At 52.7% G+C, this 23,782-nt stretch overlaps 5 protein-coding genes across 5 annotated transcripts; all 5 read left to right on the top strand.

The window, feature by feature from the left end:
- Nucleotides 1-1,977: 1,977 nt before the first annotated feature.
- On the top strand, nt 1,978-6,501 carry CH63R_05499 (FAD/FMN-containing isoamyl alcohol oxidase MreA; the record flags this gene model as incomplete). Its single annotated transcript, XM_018300474.1, has 12 exons — nt 1,978-2,551; nt 2,642-2,730; nt 2,804-2,924; nt 2,994-3,329; nt 3,689-3,803; nt 3,875-4,003; nt 4,132-4,206; nt 4,648-4,764; nt 4,814-5,020; nt 5,095-6,051; nt 6,107-6,221; nt 6,289-6,501. 12 exons carry the CDS (start codon nt 1,978-1,980, stop codon nt 6,499-6,501), a joined length of 3,048 nt encoding a protein of 1,015 aa, XP_018158324.1.
- Nucleotides 6,502-7,465: 964 nt separating this feature from the next.
- Nucleotides 7,466-8,032, top strand: CH63R_05498 (Glyoxalase/Bleomycin resistance protein/Dioxygenase; the record flags this gene model as incomplete). Its single annotated transcript, XM_018300473.1, has 1 exon — nt 7,466-8,032. The coding sequence occupies one exon, from the start codon at nt 7,466-7,468 to the stop codon at nt 8,030-8,032; it is 567 nt and encodes a 188-aa protein (XP_018158323.1).
- A 5,837-nt stretch (nt 8,033-13,869) lies between these two features.
- CH63R_05497 (Fungal cellulose binding domain-containing protein) lies at nt 13,870-14,841 on the top strand (the record flags this gene model as incomplete). Its single annotated transcript, XM_018300472.1, has 2 exons — nt 13,870-14,432; nt 14,508-14,841. 2 exons carry the CDS (start codon nt 13,870-13,872, stop codon nt 14,839-14,841), a joined length of 897 nt encoding a protein of 298 aa, XP_018158322.1.
- A 3,454-nt stretch (nt 14,842-18,295) lies between these two features.
- On the top strand, nt 18,296-19,591 carry CH63R_05496 (PAP2 superfamily protein; the record flags this gene model as incomplete). Its single annotated transcript, XM_018300471.1, has 2 exons — nt 18,296-18,508; nt 18,623-19,591. 2 exons carry the CDS (start codon nt 18,296-18,298, stop codon nt 19,589-19,591), a joined length of 1,182 nt encoding a protein of 393 aa, XP_018158321.1.
- A 2,553-nt stretch (nt 19,592-22,144) lies between these two features.
- CH63R_05495 (Pectate lyase) lies at nt 22,145-23,759 on the top strand (the record flags this gene model as incomplete). The annotated part of the gene is made up of 2 exons (XM_018300470.1): nt 22,145-23,271; nt 23,336-23,759. 2 exons carry the CDS (start codon nt 22,145-22,147, stop codon nt 23,757-23,759), a joined length of 1,551 nt encoding a protein of 516 aa, XP_018158320.1.
- Between the last annotated feature and the right edge of the window lie 23 nt (nt 23,760-23,782).

Here is a 23,782-nt window from a genome sequence, read left to right as displayed (position 1 = left end):
ACTGGATCTAGATAGGAAGAAAATTAGCAAGATTAACTTAATAAGGAGTGTATCTTAGGATAAGTGTACTATTATTAACTCTTCAACTTTTTGTAGTTATTTACGCGTAAAGGTAAGCCTTTTAGATGCTACTTCCTTTAAAATAAATAGCCTCTTTATAGCCCTCTATTTGTAGAAGTTAGCACTGCGTAAAATACGCTTAATAGTACTAAGGCTTACTTAGCCTTCCTATAACTTAGTAAGGTCAAAGTATATTACCTAAAAGTTATAGTAAGTAGACCTTATAATTGCCCTTTTCTCCTACTTTAAAAGTTTCTCTAGCCTGCCTTTTTAGGGTACTAACTTAAAAGACTAGCTCTCTTAGTATTAATAAAGTGTATTAGCAACTACTTTGTATAAGTAGTTAAATACTACTGCTGTACTGTAGTAACTTTAGCCTGCAAGTACAAAGGCAATAATGGCAATCTATTAATCCCTAGATAACTTATTATTAGGCTTCTAATTTCCTAATAAATAAGAAGAAAAGGCTTGCAAATTAGCCTCCATTTGCTGAAGTTATGGAAGAAAAGAGGTATGTTGGTGTATGGAGGAAGACGCATTAGGACGCGTATTTCAGTGGGGTGATTCCAGACTTTTGGCCCCCCACTGTACCCCCAGTCGTGCCCACCGCCTACTGCAAGGTCGTTTCCCCACGCCGATGGAGGCCGCTGGCTACTGGCCACGGCATCTGCGGGAAGAAGTTCTGCCTGGCCTGCTGACCCCGACAAGGGGTCCCTCGGGATTGTTTCTCGCGAGTTCTTCAGCAGCATGCGCCAAGATGGCGTGAGAAAGGGGGCAACTCGGCTGTGCTGGGAAGCTTGACATTGACAAGCGCTCATAGCTGATGGCAGAGAGGTAAACATACAAACACAGCGTCAAGGAGCCTGTATTTCGCGCCTGGATCAACATATGCAAGCCAGTAGGCAGCACATTGTGCACATATTCGCGTCCGATATATTCTAGCGGATGGGGATCATTCAAAGGAACGACAGATGAGCGGACTCAAGGTTCTCGGAGGTTGGGGAGTCGATTGTCAACAGCATCCCGGAATCAGTTCGCCTCGACATCGGGTTAACTTGTCATTTTCCCCAATCAATCAGGGTTGGCCGACAAGGGCCTGGCCGATAGACATGCTAGCAAGCAAAATATGATATGCTGGAATGGCCAATTGTGTTAGGGATACTCTGCCAAAGACGATGATATAGAGTCCAACATTGAGATTGCTCCTCGATTTGTATCACACATTTCGACTTTGGACCTTGATACTGTCGTGGCTACCGGCGGATTTACATTCTTTTCCATCGTGCTTTTCGAACCCATTCTTTCCCTCTGTTGCGCTTATGCTTTTGTTGTTCTTGGTAGAGCAAGCATTCGGTTCATGGGCAATGCATCTCTGATCTGGGAGCTTCTCTTGTTCTCATCTTTTCCATTAAATAATGCCCAGATAATCTTGTGGGGATGCGAGTCATGATCCTGAGAGACCATTTGCATGGGTTTCAACGTGGCGTCGAGCAAACTTCCTTAGCCTTGAATGGCAGCAGGAAATTCCCCTTGTCCGCCCTCTCAGAAAAGCACTCACCTTGTGCATCCCTCCATTCTCGGAGATCCTGGCACGGGAACTTTCAAGACTAGCTGCGTTGTTTAGAGCGCGTGGTACTGGAGCATCTGGGGGTACCGAGGCCCCCGTTCCTCGTTGGCCGGACCACAATCATGCATCGTAAACAGATTGGTCTTGTGTCTTTGAAAAGGTTTGCGACCACAGGGTGCTTGTACCGATACACTTTGGCCAGCAAGATCCTCTAAATAAATAATTAAAAGGGGGGCAGGGGCCTGGTTCTCTCCTACAAGTTGAGGTATGCCGCGCGATGTGTTCTGAGACACCAGACCCTTCGCCAGCCGACTGATTTTCAACAACTCGTTGGCGTCTACGGGCAAACCATGGAAAACCTACTCGAGATCCTCAAGATGTCGAGTAGCCTTCTCGTCCGAGACGAGCCGCTCCCTCCCGACGAGGACGTAGGGCCCATCTCGTTTGCCATCACCCTCGTCCTGTCCTTCTTCCTCGTCACGACGACTGCCCTTCGACTGTCAGTCCGAGCGGCCAACCGGAAGCTCGGATGGGACGACTACACGATCACGCTCGCGGGGGCGACGGCCGTCACCAGGTTCGCGTTCGGTATCAAGCAGTGGCAGCACGGGAACGGCAGACACCGCGTCTACCTCACCGACCACAACTACACGATGATCAACATGTACGGTTGGTGGGGGCAAATCTTCCTCTTTGTCTCGGTGGTATTTTTGAAGGTATCCATCTGTCTCTTGATCCTCCGTATCAAAGACACCAAAACGCTGAAGACGCTGTTGTCCATCCTCGTGGCGGGCGTCGTGATCACCAACTTTGGAGTTGTGATCATTCTGATTGCCGAATGCCAGCCCGTTGGTTTCTGGAGAGGAAAGTCTGCCAAGTGCTGGCCGACTCAGATTCGCATATACTTCATCTACGCTACGATAGGTAAGGCATTTTCTCGCCTTTTCTTTTCCCTTCCGGAGTAGGAGCCGGCAGAGACCAACCTGAGCATTGCTGACCTCTTGTCTGTTCCAGCCTACTCTGTACTGACTGATCTAATCTGCTCGTTGCTTCCCCTTGCTGTTGTCTGGAAGGTCAAAATCCCCCGTCAAATAAAGGTGCTGGTGTGTGGTTTGATGGGGCTTGGATTGGTGTACGTACATCCGACGGTCTTTGGTGATGACACCACCAAGACAGCAACGACCCCCTGATATATCCAAGATGGGTTTACTTGAAGTCGTCGCTGACATTCCCAGCGCCACTGGCTTTGGCGTTGCAAGGGCTGCCTCTCTCGGTATTTCGACAACAGACCTTAGCTGTCAGTGAAACCCTGTGTGGTCTAACCCCGTGGCCATTCTTAGCCCACAGCTAACCGTGCTGCGCCTAGGGGCTTACTGCATCGCCGGTATCTGGTCGAACCTGGAGCTGTTCCTCGGCATCATCGCCGCGAACCTCGCCTTGTCCCCGTCCATCTACAGCCACTTCTTCGGCGGCGGCAAGGCCCAACGAACGCTGCCGGGATCGACCGACCGCTCCAACCCCACCGAGTCAGGCTACCTCACCAGCAAACTCCGCTGCGATCGCTTCGAGGTGCCGTCGACCATGATTCGGTCCCCCCGCCGACGGGGCTCGGAGACGAGGAGCCAAAACAGCGATATCCCGTTGGAGCCGGGGATCCAGAAAAAGACGGAGTTTTGGTGGACGGAGGACGAGGCCGACGAAGGTCGACAAAGGGTGTCTCCGTGAGAGGCGGAACTTGACGGGTCTGGTGGTTGGGTAGCGCAAGCTGGGAGAGCAATCTATTGCTATTGTGATCGCATGGGCCCCGCCGAATGATCTGCGGCTGTACCCGTTCACCATTATGTGTGACTTGTGCTATCCCGATCACTCTACACACCAATAAGTTATGCAGCTGCTTTCTGGCGCAAGAGACAAGTTGGGAGGCTGTTAGTTGTGCATCTTTGTCCCGGTCGATCACACGAGTTATGGGTGCATCTCTTGCTGTCAATGTCGGCCTTCGGGGCATGGCAATATTGTACTGCGGAAAGGACATCTGCTTGACAAGGACTTACATGCATCTAGCGTGCCATGTGGAGTATCGTCTGCAAAAGTCTGACGGACTCAAGTCTGGCTCAGACTTGGAACGACTTAAGGCCAAAGAAGCCTGTCACCCCCATCCCCCCCCCCCCCCGGGTAAGTATGAAGCATATTTTCTTCAGGGTTCATTTACAGGCCGGCAATCAGAGAGATGCATGTTGTCTGTATCAGCACTGGAAACAACGCAACTATGGCAGTCGAGATGCTCACCAGGAAATCGACAGACGTTCCCCGGCCGCCCACGCGCGGTCACGGCCCGGGTGCCGATCGGGAGACGTTGAGTGTCCGTCAGGACATTGTGTATGATAGCACTTGGCGGGTGGAATTCGCGAGTGAACAATTATTGTAGTTATTCTGGGAGATCATAGGCCAACATTGTTGACGCACGAAGAGCGGGCGCCTTGAAGGAACGCTTGCAATGCTTGTAGACTGGTCCAGGTCTTTGACCATTCGCCAGTGTCAACGTCAGGATCTCCGGCCAATGCGTCTGCCATGCCCGGCCAGTATGTCTGTCGCGACCGTTGCTGCATGCGCCACCCTCATCATTACCTGTGCTGGTTCCTTGATTGTCGGACTAGTCAGCGCTAGCCGCATCCTCAGGAAGTCGTACGGCGAAGCCTGGCAGGGTTAGGTTTCTCCAAGTTCTAACCTTCAAGCCGGGAGCTGGATTTCTTGTCTTTGGTTAGGAGCTTACTTGAAGGACAAAAAATGGCAGCTGGGAGTATTTAACACAGAAGTCCCCGGCGAGGAAGAGTATGAGGTTCGCTTTGCACGCTTCGGCCGATGGAATCCATCGTTTCCTGGATCATGAAGTCCCTTGCAACATTTCTCCTCCTGACTCACCACTCGGCTGGCAGGCTGGTTGCTGCTGATGCAGAAAACTGCCGTTGCTTTCCGGGCGACCCGTGTTGGCCGACTGACTCCCACTGGACGAAGCTGAACAGCACTCTGGGCGGGAGATTGATACGGACAGTACCCATCGGCGCCCCTTGCCATGATCCGAACTACAACGAGGAGGCTTGCCAGGCAGTAAGGGCGGCGTGGAACGACCCTGACACCCAGTAGGCTCTGATGCTTGATAGAAGATGGTGTTTGCTGAGACTGTTCCAGCCTGGAGACGAGCCACTCGCCCATGAGCAGCTTTTGGGCAGCACTGGGCGAGTCCTGCGACCCGTTTGCCGATAGATCAACCAGTTGCGGGCTGGGAGGATACCCGCAGTACGTTGTCAACGTGTCCAGCGCCGACGATGCCTCGCAGGCTGTTCGCTTCGCCAGCGAGAAGAACATTCGTTTCGTGATCCGAAACACCGGCCATGAGTAAGTCTGTCGGATTCGATCCTCCACATCTTTTTGAAAAGATTTGGGAATCGCCACTAAACTCAAATGTCCAGTTACTTGGGAAAATCCACGGGCGCAGGCTCCCTCGCTGTATGGACACATCATCTTCGATCCCTCGAAGTGGTGGACTGGGAAGACAAACACTATGTCGGGAAAGCCATCAAGATGGGCGCCGGTGTCCTGGGTCATGAAGCAGTCAGCTTCGCAACACAGCACGACCTACTTGTGGTGTCTGGAAATGGCCCGACTGTCGGCATCGCCGGCGGCTACACCCTCGGGGGTGGACACTCGTCGCTATCCTCGAAGTATGGGCTGTCGGCGGATCGAGCTCTCGAGTACGAAGTCATTGATGGGAAAGGAGAATACCTGGTCGCCAATCGTGAAAAGAACCAGGATCTGTACTGGGCGTTGAGCGGCGGTGGCGGCGGCTCATATGCCGTGGTGCTGTCAACAACCGTCAAAGCTGACCCCAACGTCTTCGTCACGCTGGGAACTCTCAAGTTTTCTGCAAAGGGCCTGATGGAAGACGACTTCATCGGCGCCATCGAGGCTTTCCACTTGACCCTCCCGGCTCTTGTCGCCGCAGGATGTCAACCTCTATATTCTTTCGGCCGACATGGCTTCGACATCATGGCTTTGTCGGCTCCAGACCTCACTCCAGCCCAGGTCGACAGTCTGCTCGAACCCTTTCTAGCCCACCTAGACAACCTCGGCGTCGACTACGAGAAAAACTTCATCCCGTTTCCGAATTACGGGGAGTTTTTCAAGGCCATCTCCCAGGCTCAAAGCAAAGGCGTCGCCAACGCCGTCTATGGCGGCTCTTGGTTCATCCCCCGCAATCGCATGGTCGGCAAACGTAGCCGAGTGCTGATTGAGGAAAGCTTCAGACTGCAAGACCAAGGTGCAATGCAGCTGTTCATGGGGTTTAACCTGTCGACGGCTGGACGGGATGTTGACAACTCAGTCCACGGCGGTTGGAGAGAGATGCTGATTGACACCGTGTTCATGATGTAAGTCCCTTGATTCGAAACCGCATTGAGGTAAAAAGTCCACTGACAAGCCAAGACCGACCGGCAATGACGACGGTGCTGAAGCCATGGAGCTCATAAGTAGAAAAGCCACCAAGCTGGCTTCGGGGCTCCAGAAGCTTGCTCCACATGCAGGAACTTATGCTAGTGAGGTACGTCGACCTTATGCTTTTACCAAGATCCTATTCTTCGGTAATGAAACTCACAGTTGCTCGACAGGCGGACCCCAACGACCCCGACTGGAAACAAAACTTTTACGGCGAAAACTATGGCAGGCTCTTGGACATCAAACGGAAGTACGACCCCGACCACGTCTTTTACGGAATCACAGCGGTTGGGGGAGATCTTTGGTCGCCCAAGTCGGACGGGCGACTGTGCCAGAGTCGTGAGAGTACACATACAGCTACTGGAAGCGAGAGGGATGAGCTTTGAGATGGAATCTGATGGCCGGGCTACGTCGTTCTTGTTGAAGTAGATGTCACCAACTCAAGTGAAAATGAATGGATCGCATCAACATCTTGCCAAGAATAGAGCGGCGTTTGTGCAGTGGAAGTCTATGCTGCAGCTTTGGGGGGTCATGATAATAAGACGACCGTTATGGGCGTGCATCCTCAAGGCACAGGCGCCAATTGTAGCCCTCGTTGATCATCTTTCAGTAGAGACCAGGGTGCACGGTTCTAGGAGGACCATCTCAAGGACTTCTTCGTCCTTAGTTAGTCAGAAGACACCTACTTTCCAACTTCAGTTCACCATATTTGGCTAATGTCGCCTGAGCAAAGTCGAGTTTCGATGATTTCTGCCCTCTTTGATCCGAGATTGCATGTCACTTTGACGACTAAGCGGGCTTTGGATGCCCTCGTGCCCTCGTGGATGTCCCGGTTGCTCAGGCTCGGTCCCGCCGTCCCATCTCGACTTCAAAACGGCACGTCACCTGTGGGAATGTCCGAGCCACTTTGCCACAATAACTTCACAGACTACTCGACATTATTGGGCAGATCAGAAGCCAGCTGATGTTTGTTGGCAGGCAAAGTTTCGAGTGCTGTGCGGACGGACGTCCGGCTCGGGTGTCTGTCCTCCCGTGTGCCCCGACGGGGCGATGGGCCTTGGGCAGAAGTCCGGGACCGATGGGCGGCTTTCACAAACGTGTCCAGATTGTAAAGGAATGCTTTTTATCGCAGCGCGTTCATCTGGTTCATAATCAAGTGCACTCCGGAGACGCGGCGAGTACGTGCACACCGTGAAACATATTTGGCCCCGAGGTGTGACGGACCTCAACGCGTCACAAGTGCGCCCTCAAGGCTTCAAATAGGACGGCCTTCCCCTCAGACCACCCCTGAAAATCCATACAGCACGGTGAAAACAATACCTGACAAAACAACGTCTTCAACGAGTCAACATGGTCCTGGAAGCTTCTACAGGGGTTTGCCGGCCCTCGGACCTTGCTCACTTGGTCCTCCGGACCAAAGACTTGCCAAGATTGGTTGAGTTCTATCGCAACTTTCTCAATGCCAAGATCACGCACTCGAGTGACCTCATCACGTTCATCACCTGGGACCACGAGCACCACCGCCTGGCGATTGTGAACGACCCAAATGCCGTACCACGACCGGAGAACGCGGTCGGCCTGGACCACTTCGCCCTAACATTCGACTCCCTGGCCGATTTGTTGCAGTCGTACAAGGCCCGAAAGGAGCTGGGCATCGAGCCTATCCACTGCATGAACCACGGCATGTCCACGAGCATGTACTACAGAGACCCGGACGGCAACAAGATTGAGACCCAGGTCGACGCCTTCGACACCAAGGAGGATGCGGTTCGGTACATGATGAGCGCCGAGTTTGCTCGAGATCCTCGTGGGTCAAGGTTTGACCCAGAGGATCTTGTGAAGAGATTCGAGGCGGGCGAGGACGAAAAGAATCTGATGAAACGGAGGGCTGCGGTACACGCCGGTGAGAAACTCTAGCTACAGACTGTGGCTTCTGACGCTGCTGTAATAGGGGGGCCCGGGAGAAAGTGACGAGGGCAACGGTATGCTTTTAAGTCTGTAGTATCCCATCAGTCGCGGCAAGGCTGCAGACCCACTTGTTCTGTTGAATTGGAGGGTATAACGCACACGAAGGGCGCTACAGAGGGCGTTGGAGATAGGAGATATCGGCTGCTACGCCGGCTGCTCAGCAGCAATAAAGGGCCTACTGCAGGCTTTATCCTAAGTAGTAGGCTTTATAGTAGCCTTAGGTGCCTAGAAAAGGGGCTACTAAAGGCCTAATTAGGCAGTAGAGTGCAGCTACAGTATATAAGAATAATTATATAACGTACATGCATAGTGAGTCGCCCATCATAGTGAGTCGCCCACTTCTACTTCCTTCTACACCTTCCCTCTTCCTCTTAGCTTTACTCCACGTACGACAATGAGTTTTACTTCAAATGAAAGCCGCATTCTCCTTGCACTTCAAGCTATTGAAAAAGACCCAAAACTATCCGTACGGAAGGCTGCTTCTATCTACAACGTCCCAAGAACAACACTTCGCGACCGACGCGTCGGACGACTACCACGACAAGAAACGCGATCGAAATCAATGAAGATGACTGAGCTAGAAGAAACAGTAATTCTTGAACGAGTTATTGACCTAATCGATCGAGGATTTCCACCGCGACTTGACGACGTACGAGATATGGCTGATTGCCTCCTTGACGAACGCGACGCGACGCGTGTTGGACCCCGATGGGCAGAGAACTTCGTACGACGTCAACCACAACTAAAGATGCGTTTTCGACGTGGAATCGACTATTAGAGGGCATTAGCTGAGGATCCTGCAATTGTGCAGGCCTGGTTTACCCTCGTACGAAATACAATCGCAAAGTACGGAATCCACGATGACGATATCTACAATTTTGATGAGACAGGCTTCTTGATGGGAATGCTGTTGCACGCAAAGGTTGTTACAACCTCCGACTGTAAGGGAAGGCCTCGTACGAAGCAGCCTGGCAATCGCGAATGGGTTTCTGTCATTCAGGGCGTATGTGCGGATGGCTGGGCGCTGCCTCCGTACGTCATCGTCAAGGGCAAATATCACCTCCTCTCGTGGTATACCAATGGCCAATTCCCACCCCAATGGCGCGTCCACCCTAGCGAAAATGGATGGACTACAAATGAGATTGGCCTAGATTGGCTACAGCATTTTGAAAAGTGCACAAAGTCTCGTACGAAGGGTGCTTTCCGGCTCCTAATCCTTGATGGCCACAACAGCCACAAGTCCACCAAGTTTGACAATTACTGCAAGGAACACAGCATTATTGCTCTTTGCATGCCTCCCCATTCATCGCACGAGCTCCAGCCTCTTGATGTTGGCTGTTTTAGTCCACTAAAGGCGTCGTACGGTAAGGAAATTGAGAAAATGATGCGGATGCAGATTACGCACATTACTAAGGACGATTTCTTTCCTGCCTTTAAGGCAGCCTTTTTTACTTCAATGGGTGAAGAAAACGTACGAGCTGGCTTTAGACAGGCTGGCCTTATCCCTTTTAACCCAGAAGTAGTTATTTCTCGCCTGGATTTCAAGCCAAAGACGCCAACACCATCCAACTCACGCCCAAGCAGCCAGGGCTCCTGGGACCTAAAGACACCAACTACAGCACATGACGCCGTACGAAGCTCTGCATCACTTAAGAAAAGGATTACCAGTCATCAACATAGCTCACCAACCCATTTGTACGAAGTAGTTGACTTGCAGGCCAAAGGTATTAGCAAGTTAGCACACAAACTAGCTCTTATTGAAGCTGAGTGCCGTGGGCTTCGTACGGCAAATGAGATACTAAGCAAGCGTCGGAGGGCTAAAAAAACCCAACTGCGTCTTGGAGGGTCCCTTAATGCAGCTGAAGCAGAGGCAATCCGGGTAGAGAAGGGGGTTGTTGATGCTGGAGGCGAAAATACGCGTCAGGAGGGGGCTCGTACGGAGGGGGGTGAATTACGCGGTCGGCGATGTGGCAATTGCGGAAAGACTGGACATAACGTACGAACATGTCAGGTAGTTTGGGAGACCTCTGAAGAAGAGGATGATGAGTAGTTTTAATTGATTTCGTACGATGCTGCTGAATTAACTTACAATAATAGTAGGAAGGTAGAGAAAGGTGATCCGCTCACTATGTTGATCCGCTCACTATGCATGTACGTTAGTATAAATATTAGTAATTAAATAAAATTCTATTTTTAATAGTATTACTCTATTTATTAAGGTAGCTAGTAGGCTCTTATTTAGAAGTTTCTCCTACTAATTATACTTATAAATAGCTTTATACTATAGTACTTAGGTAACTTAAGTTAAATCTCTATACTAAACTAATACCTATAGTAAGAAGCTATTACTATTTAATTTATTTAATAATTTAGAATATTAAGTAAAAGTTAATTAAAAATAAAGCTTAGAGAGCCTATAAATAAGTATAATAATATTATTCTACAGTAAGACTATATAGAGGAGTTAAGAGGAAAGAGCTTACTTTATACCTACTGTAGTAGAGTAAAGGTATAAAAATATAGGGCCCTTACTAAGATAAGTAGGAATAGCCTAACTTTACAGTAGAGATAATCTTACTATAGCTACTTAACTTGTAATGTAGCCCTTTGTAGTAAGAGTAATTATTAGTACCTTTAGTATAACTAAAAATAGGCGTAAATAGAGGTACTATACATATTGCTTCCTTTTAGGGGTTATTATTAGCTACTACCCTGCACGTGCAGCCTTGCTGCGACTGATAGGATAGGGTATTGGCTAGAAACGTTATGTACGTAATTGAGCACCAAGAGGCATTGTATGTGACACAAGGATATGGCGATACCAGAACTCATGTGGGCACGTGTGTCACTCTGAGCCTTCTAGCATATTCATCCCGAGAAAATTTGTGCGAGCGAGCCCCATCACGATGAAGCTGGACTCCTGAGTGAACCACTCCCCGGCATTCGCCTGCCACAGAGTTCATGACACTAGTCTTTGTAATCGCTGTGGCCTGCCGGATCCTTTTTACATGAGCTTTGATTCGTCAATCTCCTACCCACGCAAGCAAACATACGTTACAATATTGGCGACGGGGGGGCCGTCTACAGGAGTGATAGAAACCTTGTAGGTGGCTTTGCAGGGGGTCGCCGTCTCCTGTGGGCGGTAAAAGATCATCGAAACGAAGGCCCGGCGCTACTTTATGCAACTATTCCATTATATCGGCGTCATTCTGGGTCGTCATCCAGAATGTGAGCTATCACGACTGGCGGGAATTGAAGTGCTTCGGCTTTAGACTAAGGGGCTAGCATCAATGCGCTGTGATGACCTTATAGGTACCACTCGCTGGCGGAAACAAAGCCGAATGAAGCCGAACTGAAGCTACTGATACATTCAGGACATATGGTGGCTGCTCCATGAAGTAGAAAAGGAAAATAGTCGAGTGAGGGTATACTTATGCCTAGCCGTCCTTGGTCTACACTGGGTGACACAGAGATCACCTTCAAGTAACTGCAGACATGTCCGAATGTATGACTCCAGGAGGATTTGGACTTGATTACTGATCATGGTTCATTTCACCACAATGGCAAATTTGACTCGGGATGATGGACAGGCGCACCATTCGATTGGGGGAGGGGGGCTAACGACGCGTTACTCCTTCCACCCCCTTTTCCAATCCAGTTCCCCGTTCTTTCTTGGATGTCAGGCTTCTATGAATGCAACATTAAGACTTCTCTGTGGCCTCTGTCTGTAAATCTGTGATCCAAACAAGGCAAAAATGAAAAGGGAATGCGTTCATTGCATCATTCCAAGCCGCATTTTCTGCCATGACGGAGCGCCTCACTGCTGAAAACCCTGAAGGAGTCTGAGAGGCTTGCCACAAGCTAAGAGGAATCTCGGGAGCCCTTGAACACATGAACGATACATTGGAAATCACCGTCTCAAGGCTCACATCCCTTGGAGATGTCCGAAGGCAGGATGCTTTGGAGCCTACTCATTGTATGATCACTGGCCCCGTGCGAAAATCTACGCGAAAGACACTTTCACAGCTATGTATCCGATGTTATCACAATCCAAGACTACAGTCGCATTGTCTATGCCCTTGTACCAATTATTTGGCGGCCCGTAGTCACAGCAGCAACGAGGCGAGCGACCTGGAGTGGGCCATGTAAACCTACGCTGGTGGTCAAGGTGATCATGGCCAAAAGTTCTGTCTCCTGAAAAAAATAAATCAACTTTTATCCCTAAGCCCCCGGAGGGAATCTGTGCTTTCACCGACGTTCACTGGCATGGTTTGTCGAACCGTCCTAAGTTCGGGGAGATGATAGCCTTCGAGAAAGTCTAACCTCGTCCGCCTCGAAGGTAACATCATCGCAACCTTCGTCGCAATCCGTCAATCTCGGAGGATGTTTGGCTTGTCCTCGTCTCGGAACACAGCCAATCAATCTCTTACCGAGAAAAACGACTAGCAGCTCTCCAAAACTGGGTGACTGATTGTCCTAGGCGCTCGTGCAATTGAGTGGAAGTTCGCCAAGCTGATCTCTACCCGTGGTACCCGACGTGCTAAACTACCCTCAGATACGAATACGGACACTGGGATGACGTGTTCTAAGCGCTGGAGGTGGAAATCCCACTCCACCCCTATCCCCCTGTATGTGCTGTGCTTGACCGGACCAGAAGAACGCACGGCCGACTCGACGGCTTTCTCACGGAGCCAAGAGTCATTCTATCTGAAATACTATCCTTCATTGTTGGCTTCATATCGTGCCGGAGAGATGATATGGTGGTGAACTATTGCTTGATGTCTATATCTGCTCATCTAAGGACAAGTCTGCTCATCTAAAGCCGAGTTGCCGGACACGGAGGGTGTCTGAAGGCAACGGCAAGTCCAAGAAGTCATCCTCTTCATTGTTAGATACTTCACGCGGAGCATCAGCCGTCCACGGTCAAAACCAAGCTGTCCACCGGGGCGAAAAAGGATCGAGACCATGGAAGAAACCAACAGACCCGGCTGACGGCCGCATTTGTTCAGAATAGACAGTCTTGGCTGACCTCGCCTCCCACCGACATGGTGAGATGTTTCGTTCATCTAGCCCTCGAGGGGGGCGCTAACCTGTTCTTAGGGCTCGGGACCTTTACGATGTCGTCGGGTTTCAGAGACTACCCATACCACTACTAGTTTATTTCCTTCCAGGGGGCGTTTGCCCCCACCTCATCTAGAGAAACGGGTGCTTTTACTCTATCGGAAGATCTGGGCCGCTAGGATAATGACTAGGCAGAGGCCTGAAAACGTGATTTCCAGCCATAGTGGTTGGGTTGTGTCGATTTAGAGTCATGCTGACACCCTAAGACTTGTATGCCCGCTCCGCGTTGGTGGGAACTATCTCCCCAAAGAGTAGCTAAATTACTTCGGACCAAGGGCCATTGCCAAGGCCTATCAAGGGTCTCAAAACGTTCCACTTACCGCGGGTGGAGATGAGGCTGGAGTGAGATGGATGCAGTCTGCCTTCAACAGGCAACGTACGGCTCAGGGGATCCGTGGATGTCGAGGGCTTCTTGGAATAGTGCCACAGAAATTTCAAGAGCGAGTGTTCGTTATAAATAAGACGCCAGATCCTCTGCGTAACACTACCTGTTCTCATCCAGATCGGTTCTACACAGATTTCTTCTTCCTCATTCTCTTCATACTTTACACTCATTGACAACGTTCGTTCCGGGCAAGCCCCTTTTTAACGCCAAATACATTCATTTCAGTTTTCACATCTCGCCAAACAAAAGTCACTTGTTGAGTCCTGTACAATCATTCAAGATGAAGTTCTCTGCTGTTGTCCTCGCGGCCATCGCCCCCCTTGTGTCCGCCCACTACTTCTTCGACACTCTTATCGTCGACGGCAAGGCCACCAAGTCCTTCGAGTACGTCCGCTCCAACACCCGCCAGGCCAAGTACAACCCGACCAAGTGGGAGAACGTCCGCGATGGCATGACTCCCGACCTCCCCGACTTCCGCTGCAACAAGGGCGCCTTCACCTTCGCCGCCAAGACCGGCACCCTCGAAGTCAAGGCCGGCTCCAAGGTTGCCTTCAAGCTCGGCGTCGGCGCCACCATGCAGCACCCCGGTCCGGCCATCGTCTACATGTCCAAGGCCCCCAGCACCGCCAAGGCCTACGAGGGAGACGGCGATTGGTTCAAGGTCTACGAGGAGAGCGTCTGCAACAAGGGCGGTGACTTCAAGGGGAACGCCTGGTGCACCTGGGACAAGAACACGGTCGAGTTCACCGTCCCCAAAGACACTCCCAACGGAGAGTACCTCATCCGCGTTGAGCATATCGGTGTCCACGGTGCCCACGTTGGCCAGGCCGAGTTCTACAACTCGTGAGTAATGCCCGATATCGTTGATTTATCAGAAGCCCCTATGATCACCGACTGACAGATGTTCTCTCTCCACAGCTGCGCTCAAGTCAAGATCACCGGCGGCGGCAACGGCACCCCCGGCCCCATGATCAAGTTCCCCGGCGGCTACAAGAAGTCCGACCCCTCGTTCAACTTCAGCATCTACGGCGGATACAAGGCCTACCCCATGCCCGGCCCTGCCGTCTGGACTGGCGGAAGCAGCAGCAGCAGCAGCGTCAACGAGACCGAGGCCGAGTCTACGACCACCCCTGTGTCCGGCAACAACAACAACAACAACAACAACAACAACAACAACAACAACAACGCCGAGGAGGAGGACTGCAAGAACAAGAAGTCCGTCCGCCGCAGCCGCATCTTCCGCGAGCAGTAAATGGTCAACTCGTTGCCCGAGGGTCCAGTCTCGAGACGACGGCCGGATGAACAGCTGCTCCTATGAGCCATCTCCGGCTGCAGCCCCTCGAGCTGGCATCGCCCTCCCGTAACTGAAAGCGCGATGAGGGGGGAAGTCTTTTGATTCTGCCCCGAAGAAGAACTGCTGGCCACGTCGCCAGGTGCAACGTGTCAACGCAGCTCTTCAGGATTCCCCAAGTTTCTCATTGTATATATTACAAACACTGTAGCCATATCTATAAAGCCAAGCATTGCTGCAGCTGCAGCCGGCTGTCAACGTCTCTTGTCACTTTCACATAATGCGGGATGGAGCTCAACGTGATATCTCTGTGAGCATTCGAAAAGATGTCTCTCATCGATGTCGAAGAGTGAAATAAATTGAATTGTTCATGCAAGACGACATGCCAATGTGAGCCTGGCTAAGTGGGTGAGGTGACCGCATATCTTGATCTTGGCAACGCCTTCTGTGGACATCGCTAGATCTAGGTGGTGTCATTACCCGTGGGTAGCGACACAGTAACGGCAGATGGTAAACTCATTCTACAAGAAGGCCGGTCAGACCATAATCCGCCAAGGCAAATCGGCGCACGTGTATGCCTGGTGATGCGTAAGCTGCAGGCGTAGTTGCGACTTCAACCAGGCTGTTCGCTTTCAGCGCATAGCTGATGAAAGCCAAGACGCTTCCGCAGCATGCTCCTCAGCTGAACACCCTTTTCGTCCCCTTGCGACAGTCCTCGGTCAATGAAAATGAGGAGGGCCGTGCTGAACACAATAACCGTTCAGTTCGCTTTGGACTGATCTGGCCAGCGCTATCAAGTCTCTTCGAGTCTCATCTGGAAGAGCCCCATAATAACTGCTTTACATGGACATTGACGGTAAAGGGCATAAATCTCGGAGGCGGAACCACGGAGAACATTGTTTTGAACGTCAGGAAAACATGAGATGGTTGTGACGCCTGCTTCGATGAGTTGGAGTTTGCCCTTTCACTATGGCTATCCTCAGTTAGCGGTGCACAGGAAGGTAAAGACGCAATAGACTTTCCTTCCCAGTGGTCGTTGAATACGCCGGAACAAAACACAGCAGCGAAGTCTACAGATCATCGAGCCATCTGCAGATAGGCTTGTCCAAGACATCGAGTGGTGGATGCCGAATGGCCTAGAAGGGATCATGACGGCCTGCCGACCAGAGCCACACCGAGAGGTGTGCCGCCATTTTCGATCCGAGAGAGTTGGTCGTAGCGGCGAGAGGTGGCCCAATTCCAGTGAGAGTGACATGATGCATTCCTATACCCAAAACGACGCTTCGAAAGGAATTACATTCTGGTATTGGAAGCTCACATAGTCGATCGATGTCCGCAAAGGGCCAAACGGCAAAACATCACAAACCTCTCCTTTGATTCTCGCATTCCAGGACTCATTGGAGGGACTTTATGCGAAAGGCATGTTCTCAAGTTTCGTATGGGTTTTGGATGAGCGACTGGAGCCTTCTTCTGTCAGCAAGACATTCACAGCGACGGTTCAGCTACACAACTCTACAGGTCGGGAACAATGGACGGGGTTCTCGCTGAAAAGTCAAGAACTTTCTCGCCTGGCGCATTATGTTGCCGAATTAGGCTTATGGACTGAACGGGAGGTATACTTGAGTCTCATCCCCCCCAATGAGTGCTTCGAATAACCTTCTGGGACACGACGCCGTTATCGATCTTTTCTTCACAAATGCTGCTGGCGCCACGCCGGGTACGCATATCACTGGCTTTACGACATTGCGCAAAGGTTTCCACCGCGAGCTTACATCCATTGGAAGTCTATAGCTGGCCAAACGGAAAATGTTTCAAAAATAACACGAATGCTCAGGACGGCCGGACTTGTTGATATTGCAGGTAAATTGGACCACGTTTTCGACGTCTAAGATGTCCTGGCCAGTTTTGCATCTCAAATTGGTTGAATCTGGGGGCATGTTGATTGATCCAGAATCGTGGGTGTCGGCGGCACGGGATATGTGCGCTTTCAGTCTGTCACACGAGGAGCACCGGGACATTGTCAATCATCAGGGTCGGACTGCACCAGACATTGCGGCCGAGGAGGGGCGTGAAGAAATGGCACTGGAGCTTTCTGAACAGATGAAAAGGCTCTAGTCCCATCACTGTCATCAGATAGTGTACTTCTGTATTCAGCATCTGCAGCTTGAGTTGGTCCATCGGGGGCTCGCCGTATTATCCAACGATGCTTCCCAAGAATTTGCCAGTCATCACAGAGTTAGCGATGCACATAAATTTCTCCACGATTCTTAGTCCTAAATGCGGATGCACGATAGGGGTCGATACTGGCGCGGGTTCTCGCTCAGAGTCATAGCCGGTGAGATGAGGCAGTTCAGACGACTGAAACAGGGGGGGAGCTGAGATGTCAAACGTTGCAGATGGCTGAGTGCCGCATTCACGGCGATCAAATACCGGTGCTTCAGAGCGCACTGCCACGGTTATTCATAATCATATTTGTTCACCCCAGGCAAGAGATACTATGTACCCCATGTTCTGCATGTAAACCGCGAGCGACAACAGTGTATTGAGTTGCGGCCGTTAGATGATGAGGTTCAAACAGTGTCGTAGCCAGTGAGACACAGACGTGGAGTCTTCCTTTACTGCGCAAAAAGATTAGTGTCACATGCGTTGACATGATGGGCTGGAACGGACACACAGGCACGGTGGCCTCTGGTCAAAGGAAGGCTAATGTGCCATCCTGGGGTGACGGGGGTTTAGAGTACGGGAGATGAGAGATGATGCTATCCATTCCAAGAAGTCAAGGCTCTTCGTTTGTGGCTGGACAGGCACGAGAAAATAGCATCAGCCAAGACATTTGTGCAGGCCTCGAGTGGCTTGAACGGGCGGATGGCTGATGGCTGATGTCGGCCCCCCTTGCCAACAAACTGAGACTGCGCCTACGCGAGTGAAAGTGCTGCGTTAGGGGTCGCAATGACACACTCCAGGTGACGTCAGAAGCGGACCAGGACTTGCTTGGCACAGCACGTCTCTCACTCTGTCCCTCTCACTCTCACTCTCACTCTGTTGTCACCTTGTCTCTCGCTTCTCAAGCCAGGCACGACAGAATGAATCTACACTACGTAGTTGGCTGTCTTGTGTAGCGCAGCTAGCTGCCAAGGGTCAATAGCCGGTTTGGGAAACACACAATGGACGTGAATGGACGATGAGGTCGTCGCACTTGGCATATTAGAATGGGACTGTCTGTCTTTCTGTTTCCTTCACATCTCCATCGCCCTTCAGGACCCTCCGAATCTCCCACCTCTCTCCATCTTCGCATACGTTGCCGTGCTGCCATAAGCCAGACTGGCCGGCCCCGTGCACCTCGTACCGAATCACCCATCTGCGACTCCGAATCAACACCACACATCCTAGTTCAGGTGTGTTCCGGTTCTCCAGCATGGCACGGTTCAACAACCCCTTTGCGCGTCGTCAAAATGACACGGCGACTCTGCCAACCCACCGCCGGAGGAGTAGCGAAGATACGAGGATCAACGACCGGTGGCATGGGCGTGAATACACCATGGCCCATCGGCCGCCCTTCATGCTGTGGCTGAAGGTGACTTGGCTCGATATCCTCACTATGATCATCATGGGAGTGATCGCCCTCGTGGTAAGTACTCTGCGGAACCTGACTCGGGATTTCACGACAACTCCCCTCTCCAAACGCCCGTTTCCCATCATCTCCATCGACTCGAACTAACATTGCTCTCCCCCTCCCCCCCAGGTCTTCAGAGCGCATCCACCGGCCCACCGAACGTTCCCCATCACCTTTGACAACGGCGAAGTCGTTTACCCTCAGTTCGCATACCCGCACATCACGCAAATCATCCCCAGCCATGCTGCGACGGCCCTCGGCATTGGCGTGCCCATCCTGTCCATCCTCGTCTGCCAGATCCGCGTGCGCTCCTTCTGGGACATAAACAACGGCATCATGGGCCTGCTCTACTCGGTCCTCGGCTCCACCGTCTTCCAAGTCATGATCAAATGGCTCATTGGCGGGCTGAGGCCCAACTTCCTCGAGGTCTGCCAGCCCGACATCACCAAGGCCTCCCAGCCAGGCGGCAACGCGACCGGCCTCGACGGCACGGGCTACGGCGGCATAATGTGGACGTCGGACATTTGCACCAGGGAGATGGACGGTACGCTCTCCAACGCCCTGGAATCCTTCCCCTCGGGTCACACCACGGCCATGTTCTCTGGCATGGTCTTCCTGTACCTGTACCTGAACGCCAAGCTTAAAGTCTTCTCCAACTACCACCCATCCATGTGGAAGCTCATCCTGACCTACGCTCCCATCTTGGGCGCCACCCTGGTCGGCGGCTCCCTGACCGTCGACCAATCTCACAACTGGTACGATGTTCTGGCCGGCGCCACGATCGGGACCGTCTTCGCCTTTTCGTCCTACAGGATGGTCTACGCTGCGGTCTGGGACTGGCGTTTCAACCACATTCCCCTGCACCGCAAGCTTGCTCTTGATTACGCCCTCGACGCCTCTGACGGTGCGGTCGCCACGCGAAAGGCCGGATGGGGCAAGAGACGCGGGGCGAAGAACACGGCCGCCGACAAACTGACTGGTCGGACTCGGTACAGCACCGGCAGTCGAGACGGTCGTGGTGCTGGGATTCCCCGTAAACCGGTGACTTCGCACCACGCTAGAGGCGACCGACGTCCCTCCGCCGACGACATGGTGTGATCAAATCTCCGTCTCACGGTTTAGAGTGGTCATTTCTTTTTTCTTCCTTGGCCATTGGAGTTGTCAAGCACTTTGTTTAAAGCACGAGATGCCCTTCCTAGGATACCCTGCACACGATACATGAGAGCGAGCGACGTCTTCCATCACATACTTAGCTGCTGTTTATATAATAATCAATGCTGTTCATAAGAAGTTTGGTCGAAGCACCAGCCATCGGCTGGCCTCATTCGTGATTATCAAACTCTGATTAACTTATCTCTTGTCTTGGCTTTGGGACTCAAGCTTCAGATTCCACGCGCGTGGCTTCTGGCGCACGTCCATAGCGAGCTCGTGGGTGAGGGATATGTGCGCGGATTTTATTGAAGGCGGCGGCGACATCGGCACCGGCTCCCGCTGCTGTTCGTGGGGTTTTAATGTCTAAGTAAGGCAGTTAGTTCGCAGGCCAACAGACCAAGGTCTGGTGTCAGCTTTCGGTCTAATGTCTGACAACGTGGGACTCGATTCCCCACAGCCAGCACTGCCATGTGCGTCTCAGGCACCGTTATCAAGGTTTAAAAATAGACATAGAGCTCTACAGTGCTTCCCACCGGCCCATCTGGGTTGTGTAGATTGTGCGGGCGGGAAACACGAGAAAACATTGGGGCCCTTCCGTTCTGCACAGCAGAGTTGCGGCGTTCTAGTCTCTAACCTTGACGGGAAAGGGACGGACGGGGGGCTGTGGTGTCACGTCACAAAATGACGGACATGAAGGGAGATTGTGACATGAGCGTTGACATTGAACTTTATTTTCTTCTTCTCCCCAAGGGAACAGACGCAGACGATTGTCCAAATATGGGAGGGAGTCTTTTTGCCCTGAGCTTCTTCTCTTGGCACACAGCTTCTCTTGGCATAGGGGCCCGTCTCGCGCGCGTTGAGCTGTGTTGAGCGAGTCAACTCGCCCGCTCGCTGGCCATTCTTCTTCGTCGCATGATGTCTGTGTCGTCTTGGCGTGCAAAGCACTGCTTGGCAGGTCCAACTCGACAGCAGAGTTTCTCCTTTCTCTCTTTCCTCACACCTGAGACTGCAGATCAGGTCGATTATTGCTGGGGGGGGGATCTGACAAAATCAGAGTTTAGACGTGATTGAACTCTATTGTAGCAAACAAACCCACTCCAAAAAAGATCCCTCCGTGCTTCTGAAGAGCTTCCACGAAGAGAAGATATTTGCTGATTGCAGCGAGACTCATGTCATCTTTCTCGCCTTCGCCTGTCGTCGCAGTAAAGAACCCCAGGCTTGTGAATAAGGTAGTATGGAGTCCCCCCCCCCCCCCCCCCAGGCAAGCGGATACGCAAAGGGGGAGAGGGGGACTCCCGCAGAACCAACATCCGGGATCCGAACCGACAGATTGGTCCCAGTGCCAGTGCCAGTAACAGAACATCTGAAGGGGTCCCCGGCAGAGCTGCATCCCGCACGGATAGCCGCCGTCCCTGTGCCCGCCCCCCGAGATCTCCGGGGTTAGTAGTCTCGACCCCAGCATCTGACCTGAAGAGGTTCAGATAGATTAAGCCAGACCCATTTCTCTCTCATGTCCTCATCCTTTTCTAGAACCGCGGACGAGAGAGCGAGAGGCACCCGGCAGGGAAGTGAGCACAATGAGAAAAAGTATCGTAAAGAGGCCAAGACCATCTGTCCGCCAAAGTCGAAAGCGCCCAGACTATTAGCTTGTTTGACTTATGATGTGCAATAGCCGCTCCCCCTCCACATCCTTCATGTTTGATCTGCCTTGGTACTTGTCAATCACCTACGAGGGACGAACTGGCCCAGCACTTTAGACTACACCTCGCCAAGCTGCCCGAACTGCCACCCCCCGTCGCAATCGAATCTATACCAGACGACCAATATCTCCCTGCCCTCCGATGAGCCCACTTCCAACCCCAGCACCCGCCGTTGAGTCTATGGCTGTGTATGGCTGTTGTGTTTCTTGTTCCTATTAAGATTTTTTTCCCGTTCTCTAAGCCGATGGGCTAAATCCCCCCCAAAGACAGGTTCCCCGGCATGGAAGCCGAGTGCTAACCACCGGCTCCACCCCATGGCCGGCCGTCTGTGCTGAATTCGTCAATATACACCAGATTGTGGAGAGGCTGGGCAGTCATCGATATACTAGCTCCTGTTCGTAGAATGAAGGCTTCCAGGCCGGAGGCACTCTGCAATCTACTGGCGGACAGGGGCAAGCTCAGATGCGATCAACAAACGACTTTGTTGCTATTTTGCGCGATGCTGCTGCGCATTTGTCGACCCTTCGAAATTGGATATAAGATGCCCTCATGTTCCTCCCTTCAACCAGATCTTCTTTCTCTCCTCACCACGCTCACATCAACAAACATTCTCTTCACTCGCCTTTTTTCTTTGCAACACTTCTTCATCTCATTCACTGTTCTCGCCTAGTCGAAAACAACTTTCTTTCTTGACTTCCTTCATTTTGAGTCTGGTACCAACACAAACCCTTTTTTCCTCTACCCTTTTCCACCTCTCCTCAACCCTCAACAACACTACCAACATCACCCATTATCAACAATGGCTTCCCGCTTGGTCCTCTACTCCCTTGCCGCGCTGGCTGCCGCGAACCCCATCTACCATCCAGGTAGCGACGACCGTCTGGCCCGCCGACACATCGGGGGCGTCGGACACCTCGCCCGCGCCGTCCTGTCTCCCCAGCAAGCCCGCAACGTCCACGTCGATGGCCCGGCCCGTGTCGAGGTCCGATACGCCAGGGACGACGATGATGACAAGGACGACGTTGACGACAAGGACGACGTCGACGACAAGGATGACGTGAACGACAAGGACGACTGCAACGACCTGGACGACAAGAACGACCCGGAGTGCGCCAACGCTCCCGGGACCGGCGCCGGAGGCGGCGTCGGAGCCAACGCTGAGAAGCCCAAGGACGGGTCCACGGACAAGTCCAAGGACAAGTCCAAGGATAAGTCCAAGGATAAGTCCAAGGATAAGTCCAAGGACAAGAACAAGGACAAGAACAAGGAGAAGGAGACTGGCTCCGGCTCCGGCTCCGGCTCCGGCTCTGGCTCCGACAAGAAGAAGGAGAAGGAGACTGGCTCTGGCTCTGGATCCGGCTCCGGCTCTGGCTCTGGCTCTGGCTCCGACAAGAAGAAGGAGAAGGAGACTGGCTCTGGCTCCGGCTCCGGCTCCGGCTCTGGCTCCGGCTCTGGCTCCGGCTCTGGCTCCGGCTCTGGCTCCGGCTCTGGCTCCGGCTCTGGCTCCGGCTCTGGCTCCGGCTCTGGCTCCGACTATGAGCCCGGCTCCGGCTCCGGCTCTGGCTCTGGTGGCTCTGGTGGCGGCAGCTCTGGAGGCGGTAGCTCCGGCGGCGGCAACGGCACGGTTCCCATTGGCGGCGGCGGCTCCGGCTCCGGCGGCTCCGGCGGCTCTGGCGGCGGCCTTCAGAAGACTTTCCCTACCCCCGCCGGCACCGAGAACCTCGCCGAGGCCATGGCCGTTACTGGCACCTTCGACGGCGGCATGAAGCTCTACGACCGCGTTCCCAGCACCTGCACCGGCGGCGAGGGCGGCCAGAAGGATGCGGCTTTCATTCTCGCTGACGGCGCCACTCTCAGCAACGTCATCATCGGAGGCGGTGCCGGCGAGGGTGTCCAGTGCGAGGGCAGCTGCAACTTGGTCAACGTGTAAGTCAAACCTCCCCAAAACACCCAACAGAAGAGAGCGCAAACGCTGACATCTGGAAAACAGCTGGTGGGACAAGGTCTGCGAGGACGGCGCCACCTTCCGCCAGACGGGCGGCACCTCCACGGTCAAGGGCGGCGGCGCGCGCGACGCCTCGGACAAGCTCTTCCAGCACAACGGCGGCGGCACCCTCGAGGTCTCCGACTTCTACGGCAGCAACATCGGACAGTTCTGGCGCTCGTGCGGCAACTGCAAGTCCCAGGTCGCCCGCACCGCCATCTTCAACAACATCTATGTCGACGGCGGCAAGACCATCGCCCACTACAACGGCAACCTCGGCGACAAGGTCACCATCAACGGCGCCTGCGTGCTCGGCGGCGCCACCGTCTGCAAGAACTCCAAGGGCGTCACCGGCGGCGGCGAGCCCGGCAGCGCCGAGAACGACCCCACGCTCTGTGTGGAGACCGGTGTCCAGACTTCTGGCTGCTAAGCGGCTCGAAGACACAGCGCGGC

This window comes from Colletotrichum higginsianum, chromosome 4, assembly GCF_001672515.1.
Source record: "Colletotrichum higginsianum IMI 349063 chromosome 4, whole genome shotgun sequence".
Classification (NCBI taxonomy): domain Eukaryota; kingdom Fungi; phylum Ascomycota; class Sordariomycetes; order Glomerellales; family Glomerellaceae; genus Colletotrichum; species Colletotrichum higginsianum.
This window is presented reverse-complemented; position numbering and strand designations above follow the sequence as displayed.